Raw genomic sequence first — 13489 nt, 5'->3', positions numbered from 1 at the left:
TGTAAGAAAAGGAAGAGTCAACCAAAAGAGAATGGACAAGAGTAAGGATCATCCCACTATACACCCGAGGGGAACTACATGCTATGGATGCTAAAATTTGTGCAACACTTGTCTCCTAACATGACATAAAGAAATTACAAGGAAACTAAGTGTCCCCAAAGGATAGCTCAAGTGGTAAGAGCTAGAGTCATAAGGGTTGAGTGGGATGAAGGGTGAAGGGTCCAAGGTTCGAACCTTGAGGATGAATAATTTACTAACATTACTAACAACTAACATTTGCCTATAAAAAAACAAGGAAACTAAGTGCTAAAGTTCTGCAAAAACGCATAATAATCTAATAATAAAAGAATTTTTTAGGTACAATAAATATTTAGAAAGCTAATTTATTTTTCACAATTAATTAAAGGTAATTATTTTTATAAAATATACATTATAGGGTGCTACTATCTTTCTTATGCATATTTGACTCTCAGAATCAATATCATTCCAAAGATCACTTCTTATGAGTTTTCCATGTAAATAAATATTGGGATTACTCCTCAGATTTTACCTTTTTTTATAGTCGTCTTGTCGTGACCCTGATTGTGACAACTAGATTTTAATTCCTAGTATGTAAATAGCGAAAATGTGTATCAAATTTTAGATACTAATGAACAATGAAATATATGACATTTTAAGAAATTATTATTGATATGAGGTATGTATTGAGGTATTGGTAGCAACCCCCAACAAATTATCAAGAGGGTCTAAATTCGCCAATTTGGATTTTTAGGGATGAAAAACGATAAAACAATTTTACAAATGACTAAAAGCAGTAATTTCATGTATTTACAAGGACAAAAACATATTTAAGTATGGAAATCTATGTCACCTTCCTAGTCAGTTTCCGCATCAATTATTTATAATGTGACTCATGTAAAAGCACATTCGTCCAATTTAATAAATCAATTCGGTTGGATGAATGTGCACTGCAAATCGTAATCTTGATTCACAAAGTACCAAATGTTGTTATGAACCGAAAACTATACATGCACTTAACAATTTCCCCGTAACTCTATAGACTAAATATGGAAATTTAGATTTCAGAGGGACTAAAAGCTGAAAATAAATATATTGCAGGAACTACAATTTGGTTATGTTTGACATGTCATTTCAGCTAGCTTATAGCTTATTTGACTAGCTTAAAGCTTATTTGACTAACTTAAAGCTCTATAAAAGTGTTTGGTGAAGGAACTTATTGTAGTAGCTTTAAGCTATAAGCTATCTCAGGTAGCTTATAACTTATTAATAATATTCTCATATTTATCCTTATTATTTTATTAAAATCTCACCTTTAGTTTTACATCTTTTACTAAACCTATTTACTTATCAGTTATTACACTTGTCTCATATATATGCATATTGTTTCCGCACACAAATAATTACTACTTTGAAATAAAATAAATAATTTTATATTATAAATTACAAATTATTTGTTTTATTCTATTTAATTTAATAAAAATATAGAATATTAAATAAGTAAAAATTAATATTATGTTTTTAAGATGATAAATAACTTGAGTGAAATTAAAATATTCAATAATAATTTTAATATTAATAACATATAAGTATTAATGTGAAAATAAAGAATTTGTTAAATATAAAAAGAAATTATACAAATATGTCCTTTTATATGTCATTTTACAATTTCAGTTTGTTCAATAGCTAGTTTTACCAAACACTTTTATTCCAATTACGTAGTTTTTCAGCTTTTAACTATCAACTTTCAGCTAGCTTATCAGCTTTCAGCTTTCAACTAGTTTTTTAGCTATCAGCTATTTCAGCTTTCAGCTACCTTATCAGCTATGTGTGTCAAACATAACATAGCCAAACTACAAACATATTCAAACCTTATAATAGTTCAAATTTAATTAAAACTATCGTGTTCCATTCCAAGCCGCGCGCCTCTCTCTCTATGATGGAAATTTCTCTCCAAAATAAAATTAAAAACACGCTAAGCTGACACAATATTATAATGAGTCAATCATTATTAAAAATGATCATAAAACCTATTCTTCATTTCTTCAGATGATAAATAAATAACAAAGCACTTCTAGAATTAAGCAACTCTTTCTTGTTCTTCTATGTCCTATTAGTATATAACGCTGACCTTTCCTGTTTCTACTCGTTCTTAAAGCCTCCAAATTTGACAGGCAACCAACTTCGTCCTTCTCTCATTCATTCATTCTCCATTTTCTCAGCAATAACAACAACAGAATTAACTACCTTTCCTGTTCTCTGTGCTGCAACAAATTAAACCAACTCACCCTTAACTGCCTTAATTTCCTTGTCTCTGCAACAAATCAAACCAACTCACCCTTACTTCATAATAATAATTATATTCTCTCCTTGCCTGAATCTGTTGATTGATGGGGCAGCAATCTTTGATCTACAGCTTCGTGGCGCGCGGGACGTTGATCCTGGCGGAGTACACAGACTTCAACGGGAACTTCACCAGCATAGCTTTGCAGTGCCTCCAAAAGCTCCCTGCCTCCAACAAGAAGTTCACTTATAACTGTGATGGACACACCTTCAGTTACCTCGTTGACAATGGATTCAGTATTAATCTCTTCTCTTCTTCACCTCTCCTCTTAGTTTCTTCACACCTTTTCTTTTCGTTCGCAATCGCCAGAACTTTATATTAATGAGTTAGTTATGATTTTCGTTGAGCTCAACGTGGCAAAATATGACTAATTCTCCAATGGACGTTGAACTTAACATGTCAAATTCTAGTATCTCTGTTATACCGTTTGTGTTTTAACCAACGCCAAACCAAGCATACCCTTAAAGAAATAGAGCCAAATAATGATGTCTACCCTAAATCAAACCCAAAAAGCAATAAGTACCCAATTCAAACATGAAATATGCACTAAAAAAGTTATGATTTTAATTCTTACATAATGCTTTCCTTTTCCTGTTGAACTTGTTCCATGATTAGTTGGGCTGACTTGTTCTATTAATTTGTAGCTTACTGCGTGGTGGCAGTGGAGTCCTTTGGTCAACAGATTCCAATGGCCTTTCTTGAACGTATCAAGGAGGATTTTACTAAAAAATATGCAGGAGGAAGAGCTTCAACAGCAGCTGCAAAAAGTCTTAACAAAGAATTTGGGTACTTATCTATAAACCTTGCTACATAAAACAACATATGTTACTCTCTACTATTTTTATCATAGATTGAAGTAGCATCAAATTTTCATTTTTTATATATATGCTTTAGGCCAAAGCTGAAGGAGCAAATGCAGTACTGTGTGGAGCATCCAGAGGAGGTTAACAAACTTGCTAAAGTGAAAGCTCAAGTTTCTGAAGTCAAAGAAGTTATGATGGAAAATATTGAAAAGGTATATTATAGCATTACTTTATTTCTCAAAAATGTTACTCTCTCACTCTTGTCAGAGCCTCAGAGGTAACAGTAAATTTGTGATGTTTCATTTGCAGGTTCTTGATCGGGGAGTGAAAATTGATGTTTTGGAGGAGAAAACTGAGAACCTTCGCTCTCAGGTTGGATATGCTTTTATCATTTTCACTTTTGACACAAGCAGCAAAACAAGCAGTATTTTTTTTTTTTGGAAAATTAAAGGAGGAAATAATAAATGAGAAGATTTTGCATTTATATCTTCGGTTGATTATGCCATATGCTGTGAAAACCACAGTAGTTCTAATCAGGAATTTCTCCCCACAACTTACTCAAAATTTGGATTCTTCGGTTCTATGTGGCCATTAGCATGTTTGATTTCACGATTTGTATAGAATTTAATGCACATTTTCAAAATTTAACTTCTGAGTAGAAGAAGTATTTTTCAACATTTTTCATTTTAACTAACTTTGGGCATTGAGCTGATTTGTTATCACGTATTATCATAATTAAAACTTGGTTTTCTCTCAGTAGAATATTTGGTCTTGAAAAAATGTTTAAGTGCTGTAATTGTAATGCCAACTCACAATTGGTATGGCTTTGCAGGCACAGGATTTCAGGCAACAAGGAACCCAGTTAAGGAGAAAAATGTGGTATCAGAACATGAAGATCAAGCTAATAATTCTTGCTATCATAATTGCCTTGATTCTCATTATTGTGCTTTCTGTGTGCAACGGTTTCAATAGTTGAGAAGACTATAATTTTCACTACAAGGGATTTTTTTGTAATATATATTTGCATAGAATAAACACCATATATTTGTTTGTTACACATTCATGGCTTCATCTAGAATATGCAAGGACGGAAATTAGGGTGTTAGGAAGGGAATGTGGATATCGTTGTACTTCACCGTTTTTCATTTCTATGGTTTCTTCACAAACTCTGGATTGTTTCATTTAAAGAATTGTATAGCATGTTCAATTTCATTTGGCACTCTTCTCTGTCTCTCAATAATTTTTCTTTGAAATAGTTTTCTTATACATATAGGCACGTTTTGGTACCATAGTTTCCAAAGGCAAAAACCAATTTGTTTAAATTATAAAAAAGCAAATCAAGCAAAATATATGAAAAGGTGTTTGGTTGAAATGTTTTAAATAAATGATAATGAGGAGACGAGGTTTATTTTTCAAGCAAGCAGTTCAGGGAAAAATATTCATTCTCATAGTAGAGCTGCCCCCCATAAGTAAATCACTTGAATAAAATTGAGATATTTCAGAAAATGCCTACATTTTGTGCTTTACCTTTAGGTCGACTGTGGGAGACATCTCAAATAGGAAAAGGAAGGGATCAAACGCCACACATTATTCAAAATGGCCTCCCACAATTGATAATACATGGGGCTAAGTGAATCGGTAGTAATTTCAGCGATGCTCTTGAAAATATTTAACTGCACAGAATCCAGATTGGCGATATTCTTCCCACAACAATCCCAATCTAAAAATTTCTAAAGAAATCTAGTCACTCACTTTATTACAGAACATACTTCATCAAAGGAGTCACATGAGCCACATATTGCTGACTTGCATCGACGAGCAAACCATAGCCCCTGTTCCATTAGAAAAATTAAACTGTTAGCCTGTTAGGACAAAGTTATTTCAAGCTCTCAAGTTACAAGAGAGTAGGAATGCCCAAATTCACTTTAATATTAAAATATTTTACCAAGCACATATTGATGGGATGCTCTCCAAGTCACTAAGTGAAACTTAAAGGCAATTGTTTCCGATAATGGGCAAGCACATATATGAAAAGATATGCAACTAAGAAAGACAGGGGACTTAATTTTGACAGCTGATATTACAATGGTGTCTTCAAGAGTCACTATACTACCAAAGCAAAAGCATGCAAGCTAGCAAAGAAATACATGTTGAGAAACAAAGAATCACACATTATGCTGAGTGATGAGGTGATAATTCATGGAGCGTTGGAGGTCCCGCAGTGCCAGAGTATGGAAGGCAGCTGCGGCAAATGGACCAAGGATCAAGCCAGTCAAATCACATGATGGTTGACTGACTGCTGGAGGTTGGAGGTCAAAGGATGGACCAGCCTACAGTCGATGGTTAATGAACAAAGAAACTGAAGGAAGAAGGAAAGGATTTATCAGAGCAAAGCAGATTAGAAAGGCAGAGAAAGGGCAGGGGTTTTGTCCACTTTATCCCTATTTTTCTGAAATAAAAATGTTGACGCAGTTAACCTGCAAGTCATGTGAGTCGAGTCACATCAACCTGAGGTCATAGCAGGATGGTTTATTTTAGTCGGTTAAGCCAGGTTGTCATAAGTCACGACTCACTCCATAGCTATAAAACTATGGTACCCCACATTGACCATTAGGAGTTCTGCTGAAACGTCTAAACCAAGTCTAAAATAACCATACAAATAAAATAACCATACAAATCTTGATTGAAAAAGAACAATTGTAGAAATTCAAGCAGCTACTAGCCTGCATGTCAATACTCATTTAATTAACCACCATTCTTAAAGCTATCCAATGATAAGGCCAAGATTAGCACACATAGCATGCATATTGATCCCATCAAGGAGCCAATTGGACCAGTTACAACGACGGCTAAAAGGTTCAAGTATGGGCTATTTCAAGGCATTCAACAAGAGGCAAATTTGTGAAGGTCCAAAGAAGACAAGAGTCAAGACATGCAAGTTTTAAGGCTGGCTGACTATGATTGAAGTTGGCGACTAATTAGGGAATGTCAAGTTGCTGAAATATAAGTCTCGCATACAAAATTAAAAGTTAGTTAAGCATGACTTCAATCTAGATGTAATTAGGAGTTATTATTAACAGATCTGATTAATATTTTTACAAATTTTATTAGTAATTTATATTTTATTTCTTAAATTGTTGAGGATTTGTAAAGTTAATTAATACTTAGTCTTATTTTCTTACAGCTCCTTATGTACTTAATATTATGATATTGAATTTAAATCACTAGAAAAAAAAAGGTCGAGGCTATTCCTAAAGCAAGTCAGAGGTCGGAATTCGATAAAAGCACTTCATGAGATTCATATTCTCTTTGGTTATTTCAAAACTATGAGTTATTCGCTTTCCTTCAGTAGTGTTCATTCTAATTTATCAACCAGCTCTTCCTGTTTAGGTTGCGGCATCAATTACCCATCCATATACTAAGATTCTTTTTAGCAACAAGTAGGGATTTCATCCATTCCTAATACCCAGGTTCTAGCTTTGCTTAAACAACGGGTCATACCTATACTTGGCTCTTCGTTCTTTATAATCAACGGATATAAGTTTCTTAACTTTGTTTTGAAAAGATCTTTGGACGTTTTCTCCCAGGTTCACGTCATCCAATACTCCAGACTTTCAAACATAGATTAGAATGGCCATATGAACAAGGACATACAAGAAAATATAAGATCAAGGACCAATGTGTGTGACAGAAAGATGGAATAGCACTTAGTGGGGAGGAGATTATGGATACTCATCTATGGTGATAGTTTAGTCAGGTGAGAAGACCAGTGAAAGCTCAAATGAGAGAAGTATATTAAATGGTAGGCACTATGATTCAAAAGGGAGGAGACCAAAGAAAGAATTAGAAAAGACCATTTGAAAGTAACTTACTCTGCAGAAAATATCTGAATTTTAAGTGTGCTCGATGTTATCATTTGACTCTTGCAGTTGCAGCTAACCTGCCTACTAATACAAGGTTTAGCTCTAGTTTTAGTATTGATCTAGCATCACTATCAGAGATATCACAACAACCTGTGATTCTTACATTCTTTGAAAAATTATAAAACAAAACATTTTGTTTGGTAAAAGTCCACCCAATACATCCCTGTTTAGCCCTTGCACAACAGATTCATTCATGTTTAATGACCTATTAGTTGATCTGTTTCAAAACGCTTTAATTTTCTCCCTTCAGTCAAGAATTCCCAATGCTTACTCCCACATTTTATTATCATAACATACACAACGTGATTAAACATTGGCAACCTTCCAACATACAAGCATGTGCTCCAATTCATAAAAGCCGATTGAGAAGAGACAATAAAGTAGACATAAGAGAAAGAAACAATTGATTTTTAATTTTAACACATAAAGTTGTAGAAACCACAGAAATGACAGAATTATTCCCTAAATACAACTTGCAAGCAAATTTATGCATTTGAATATGGTAATTTCACATGCATCATAACATAACTTATTAGTGTTACGCTACACTGTTAAAGAAGGCTACTACAAGACCGGAAACCTAACTTTAAGAAGAATACAAACAAAGCAGCAGCATTATTAATGAAATCCTAAATAAATTCACAAAGAACTTGACAAATTAATGGTCAGCTGATCAAGGAGATAAACCTACCTATCCAAACTACCAATGCGCGGTCATAAAATTTACACAACAAATCCAATTTGTCACGTTAACCATGTCCCTCATAAAATAAAACTTCCCAATAATGACTTGTTCTCTGGTTTGAACCCCCCCATCCCTCCAAACAGAAAAAAATAACTAAATAAACTTAACAAGAAAAAAAAACCCAACACAACATGTAATTTGAAACACAGCACAATAACACGAAGTACTCAATGCAGTGTGTGCGTGAAATGTGAATTAAGAGCACATAGAAAATCAATTCTAGCATGCATAAAACCACAAAATGCAAATCAAAAGAATCACTTAACTAGTTGGTGGTGGCGGCGGAAGCGCGGTTGGTGGATAAAGATGAGGAATTAGGTGGAGAGTACACGAGAGCAGCCACCATGGCCCCTGGAAGCAACCCATACCTCGCCAACGCTGCCACTTTGGTAACCAATGGTTTCCCCTTCATGAACGCCATTGATTTCACTTTCAAACAACCGCAAACTCTCTGCTTTTCCAATCACAGAACCCAAAATTAATAATAATACAAAGAAATTACCTCGAGCATCATCGATTCAGCAAAATCAATGTGCCATACGATAGTTATCTGATTCTGAAAACCTCAAATTTTCAAAGGGAAGAACGAAATTGAAGGAGAATGAAAATTAGGGTTTTGAGAAGGTGAAGAAGGGATTGGTACCTGGTTTACTTGATCTTGAGATTTGATCAGTAGCCGAACGCTTCACACAGATCGGTTTTTGATGAACACGGAATTATGGAGAAGACGAGTGAGGTAGCGTGAAAATGAGAAGCAATTTTTTTTTGTTCGAAAGTATTGGGCTTAAACTTGTATTAAATACTTTTGTCTAGGCCCAATGTTATGTGTAAAAGTTTGGGTGAGTTTAGACTCTAGTAACCAGTGTTTTAAAACTCGGCTCGGTCATTGACTCGGTCGAGGTACTGAGTCAATGAGTCACTGGTCGGACCAGTGGGTCACTGAGTGGATTGCTTGACTCGGTGTATAGTTAAATATTTAATAAAAAAATTGACATGATATTATTAAGAGAAATATTTACATGAATATATGCATTCCCCTCACTTACACTACAATTAAATCTAATAACACAGGATTTACATAATCAGAAAAATGAAATTGTGGATGCTATTAAAGTTCTCCATTGAAAATCGTTTTGAATTGCTATAATTTGTTCTAATTGGACTGTGGTTATTTATAATAAAGAGGTAACAAGCATGTGATTTTGACAGTAAAAATGTTATCCATTTAAACGTGTTGGGCTCATGGCCCATTTAATCAAGAAACCCTAATTTCTCTCTTTAGATATTAGCATTACCACTCACCACCAACATCAGACTATTAGAGCCGCACTACACATCTCTCACAAGCTATGATTTTTCTATTGTATGTGTCGATGCCTTGCCTTCTGCAACTACAAGTTATTGTTCCTTCTCTTCATTTAGATTAAACGCCCCACAAATGCTGCGATGATGTCGGTGACCAGAAAATTGTCGCCGGAAAAGACATGGTGGTGATGCAAGCGGATACCAACTTCTAAGAGGCAGAGACAACATAGTTTTTTGTGACTCGTCGGTTCAACCAAAAACCGACCGAGTCACCGATTTTTACATAAACTCGCCGAGTCAAACCGAATCTTACTGGGTTAAATGCACAACCGATCCAGTATGCAACTCGAACCAGTCAGGTGTCCGAGTCTCGATCGAACCGGTCGGACCGGCCGGTTCGAGTCGAGTTTTAAAACACTTGTAGTAACTGTCACAGGTATGAGCATGCCTTCAGGGCCACATATCGCTTACAAGGTACTTACATATTAGTCGTCTTCACAGCTCTCATTTCAGTTTCAGTAGTGAGAATCGAAAACATAGGGCCTGTTTGATTGCAGTTCTAGTTTTCAGTTTTTAAATCAGTTTTCAGAAGAAGAAAACAGTTTGAATGACATGTTTTCCAACATTTAGAAAACTGATATCTGAAAACTAAAAACTGAAAACATCTTTTAGCTGTTTTGGTTTTTTAGTTTTAAAAACTAAAAATGAGAACTGTTTTCAAAAACTGTTTTTGAAAACAGGTTGAAACAAACAGGCTTTCAGTTTTTAAAAACTGAAAACTGCAAACAAACAGGCCCATAATGTTCTAAGAGGAAATGTTCGCTCCTCACGGACTGAGTCAACATGTGAGTAAAAAAATTAACTATTTATAAAAAAGAGAGTTTTTTTTGAACTAACACAAAAGAGAGTCTAATTGTGACACATCATCATTCACTAATCTATCTATTATATCTATCTATATTTTTTTATCTAAGCAAATAATCACCTATGACATACATGAATCCATCAATACTTTATAAACTATAACCTTTTGCAGACTGTCTAATTGCATATTACTACATTGTCTTATTCGATCCACGTTGTTTGTTGCTACTCCTCTAGCAACAATTTCTCTTTCCCAGTGTCTTTCACAAGATCTAAGCTACTATTACCTAAAAAATTATGAAACAGGGAGAACGAAGGTGAATTCTGTGGCCGAGGGTGGCGGAAAAGGAGAGATCTGAGGGCGGATTGGGTGGTAGAGGAGGGGGAGAGGAGGCAGATTGGTTGGCGTTGGTGGAGGGAGAAGGGGGAGGGTGATCATGAGGGTGGCAGAGAATGACAAAGGGAGAGAAAGTGAAGGGAGAGAAGAGGCTTATAAGGAAATAGGATGGAGAAATCAATGAAGATTAGTTTCAACTAGGCCAACAATAACACTCAAACCCGTGAAATGGGTTTGACCCAGTTTACATTAGCATTAATCATAACCAAAGCTAAGTTGACCGGTGAACGTAGCGTCAGCCCCATACACCGCTATTTGTCGGCGGGTGGATGTTAGCTAAGTTTATTCGTAATTTTAGCGTCTGTCGGAATCGACACTAATTGTCAGTAAACTAATGCTAAGTGGTGTTCATCAGTCCGATCGATACTATAATTGAGTTTTGTTTTACGTTTTCCGTCACTTTTGCCGATGGCAAGGCTGACACTATATTTAGGCTAGGGGTGACAAAAATACCCGGACCCCCACAGGTAATTGGACCCGCGAGTCCGGGTTCCTACAAGTAGATGAAATGAGTATTTTAACTATCCGTTTATAATAAATAGGACGGGGCCGGTACCCGTTCATTATTAAAAAAATCATTAAGTTTATATGTGTTATGCCCCCCTCGAATAAATTATAAAACAACACTATTGGAGGCAACAACTTATAAACTGAAACAAGTGTAACCCAAATTATTAAATATGATAATCGCCCCCTTTTGTTTCCATCAATTCTAATTTGTTAGTTTTAATCATCGTGCTCCTTGATGGTGTGTCGTCAGGGCCGGCCTGGGCCCGTGCAAGCAGGCCCACAGCCCAGGGCCTCCAAAAAGAAGGGGCCTCAAAAAAAAATTCGAATACTTTTTACAGCGTTTTTCTTTAAAAGAGCGCTTTAAATAGTCCATCTTTTACAGCGCTTTGTACCGCTGTATACTATTTTACAGCGGCTAGAGGTCCAAAGCGCTGTAAAAGGCCTTTTTTTGGTTTAGTGTACCTATTAAACTTTCTCCAAAAAAAAATTTAGGGGTCCATTTTTATTATTAACCCAGGGCCTCCAAAATATCGGGACCGGCCCTGTGTGTCGTATAACATTTTCAATGATAAAATGGCTATTGTTTAAATTTTCAGATACTTAACAATAAGACTAAAGCTTCGTTTGGTAGAGAAGTGAGAGATAGAGAAGAGAGAGTAGAGAAGAGAGAAGTTGAGAAAAGAAAAATTTGTGAGCAATACAATGGATTTAGAAGTTGTTTGGTATAATGAGGTAGAACAGAGAGAAAAAATTACTTTTAAAAGTTGACAAGACATTTTTATATATAGTGCATGATTGTGGCGGTTATGAAGTCATTTAGTAGAGGTGTGGAACCGCCACAAACAACTTAACAAGGAAAAAGAAAAAGAAAAAGTGTCGTACGTCTGTCGATTTCTTTGCAATTTGCGAAGATTGAATAAAGCATATGGGTCCCGTGGGTTCTTGCTCTCTCTTCTTTGATTTTGATAACCCAAACAAGGGAGGGAACTCCCCTTCTCCCCTATCTCTCTCTTTCCCATCTCTCTCCACAACTCACCCTCCACCAAACACACCCTAATCTCTACACAATCTTGTGCCGAATTTTCTTTTTTCCATTTTAACTTCACACATAGGATTATGCAGTGATTGAGTTTTTTTTTTCCAGTGCTGATGTAGTGATTAAGTTCAGCTTTCACACTATGTTTGTGTGAGGTGAGATGCAAGATATATATATATATATATGCAAGAGAAATATATAAGAGAGATTGATAAAGTATCTTTGTTTGGTTGATGGGTACGGTAGATAAGAGAGAGATGGAGGGTGAGATTATCTCACTTTTTAACTTCTTTGCAAAACGCGACGAAATGAGGCAACTTTTTTTTTTTTTTGTATTCTTGCTGTTAGTGGCGATTAAAACCACCATTATCTGCATTCTCACACATGATTTTTTTTCTTTTGCATTTAAAATTATTATTTTTAATTAAAAGTCAACATTTTCTTTCTCTTCCACATCATTATTTCTCATCTCCTTCCTTTATCTCTACCATATCAAACAACATATAAATTCACTCTATTTCTCATTCATTTCTCTCTACTCAACTTCTTTCTTCTCTACTCTTTTCTCCATCTTTTTTTTCTATCAAACAAAGTGTCAATAAATTACTTCCCTAAGTGCAAGGGCAACTCTGAAGTAAAAAGCCATACCCCATCTACAACCATGAGTTTCAACTTTCAAAGCAAGCACTCAACAAATTTTGCTACAATAGCATTTATAAATGAATGACCAACGGCATAGAACCAAAAATGTAGGACCTCCTTCAACTAGAATGCAGAAAGGATCTATTGATAACCAAAGTACAGTTGTCCCCTAACCACCCCATTAAATCTGTCCCAAAACAGCATTTCCATTGCAAAATCTGACCCAAACTACCAATTGAGAGTACAGCACAGCCTTATTGCGGCAAAAGCACAAATTAACCAAATCAAACACCAAATTTACCATTTAGTAAATTTTTCACACCAGAAAAAAATCAAAAGAAAAATAAGATATGGGTATTAAACGGGTACCCATTTGCTAATTTTTTTTTGTTTTTTTTTTTGTGTCTAACAAGTTAGTGTTCATCACAACTCCAACGTTAACATGAGTTTTGCGTCGGCTTTTGTCATATTAGCCTCCGCTTATGGCTGAAACTATCCTATCAGCACATGTACAATGAAAATGAATTATATTCACACACACACATTGTTGAATAATGAAACCTGAAACTTAGTTTGTCTTTAAAACGATGCCACGCCACAATTTTAGTAAGCAATGGTACACATAGAGACACATCATAATGGTCCTAATCTTCATCAGATCCAACAAGGAGGGAAAGACGATCGAGGAACATTAACAAATTAATGTAGGTACGTAAGTGTGGATTCTAGAGCTTTCATCGAATGTACGTCCCTGCTGTTTCCAGACATTCTTAAATTCTTGTGTCCATGTGATGACAATGATGGCTCTCCAATTTGCACCCACATGAACTCACTACTCGGGATGAAAATATCTCTTCCTTGTCCCAAGTTTCTTAAAATAGGGGTTTTGTGTGTTCATGTTA

The 13489-nt window shown here is 35.3% G+C and overlaps 1 protein-coding gene and 1 long non-coding RNA gene across 2 annotated transcripts; one reads left to right on the top strand and one right to left on the bottom strand.

Annotated features, from left to right (window-relative positions):
• Positions 1-2109: 2109 nt before the first annotated feature.
• On the top strand, positions 2110-4384 carry LOC130709470 (vesicle-associated membrane protein 722-like). Its single transcript, XM_057558839.1, has 5 exons — positions 2110-2598; positions 3007-3148; positions 3257-3377; positions 3475-3537; positions 3998-4384. Exons 1-5 carry the CDS (start codon positions 2409-2411, stop codon positions 4139-4141), a joined length of 660 nt encoding a protein of 219 aa, XP_057414822.1. The 5' UTR covers positions 2110-2408; the 3' UTR covers positions 4142-4384.
• Positions 4385-4722: 338 nt separating this feature from the next.
• LOC130709471 (uncharacterized) lies at positions 4723-8599 on the bottom strand. Its single transcript, XR_009010007.1, has 3 exons — positions 8477-8599; positions 8100-8284; positions 4723-4997 (listed from the first exon to the last, which is right to left on the bottom strand). It is a non-coding gene; the product is annotated as an uncharacterized LOC130709471 (long non-coding RNA).
• Positions 8600-13489: the final 4890 nt, after the last annotated feature.

The sequence above is a fragment of the Lotus japonicus genome, chromosome 3, assembly GCF_012489685.1.
Source record: "Lotus japonicus ecotype B-129 chromosome 3, LjGifu_v1.2".
In the NCBI taxonomy this organism is placed as follows: Eukaryota; Viridiplantae; Streptophyta; class Magnoliopsida; order Fabales; family Fabaceae; genus Lotus; species Lotus japonicus.
The sequence above is the reverse complement of the archived record's forward strand: the minus strand, read 5'-3'. Positions and strand labels throughout refer to the sequence as shown.

Excerpts from the sequence above, each read along its gene's own strand:
- LOC130709470 (XM_057558839.1), top strand. The coding sequence starts at position 2,409 with ATGGGGCAGCAATCTTTGATCTACAGCTTCGTGGCGCGCGGGACGTTG. Across the intron at positions 3,149-3,256 it reads AGTCTTAACAAAGAATTTGG|GCCAAAGCTGAAGGAGCAAA; the intron begins GTACTTATCTAT and ends TATATGCTTTAG. Across the intron at positions 3,378-3,474 it reads TGATGGAAAATATTGAAAAG|GTTCTTGATCGGGGAGTGAA; the intron begins GTATATTATAGC and ends TTTCATTTGCAG.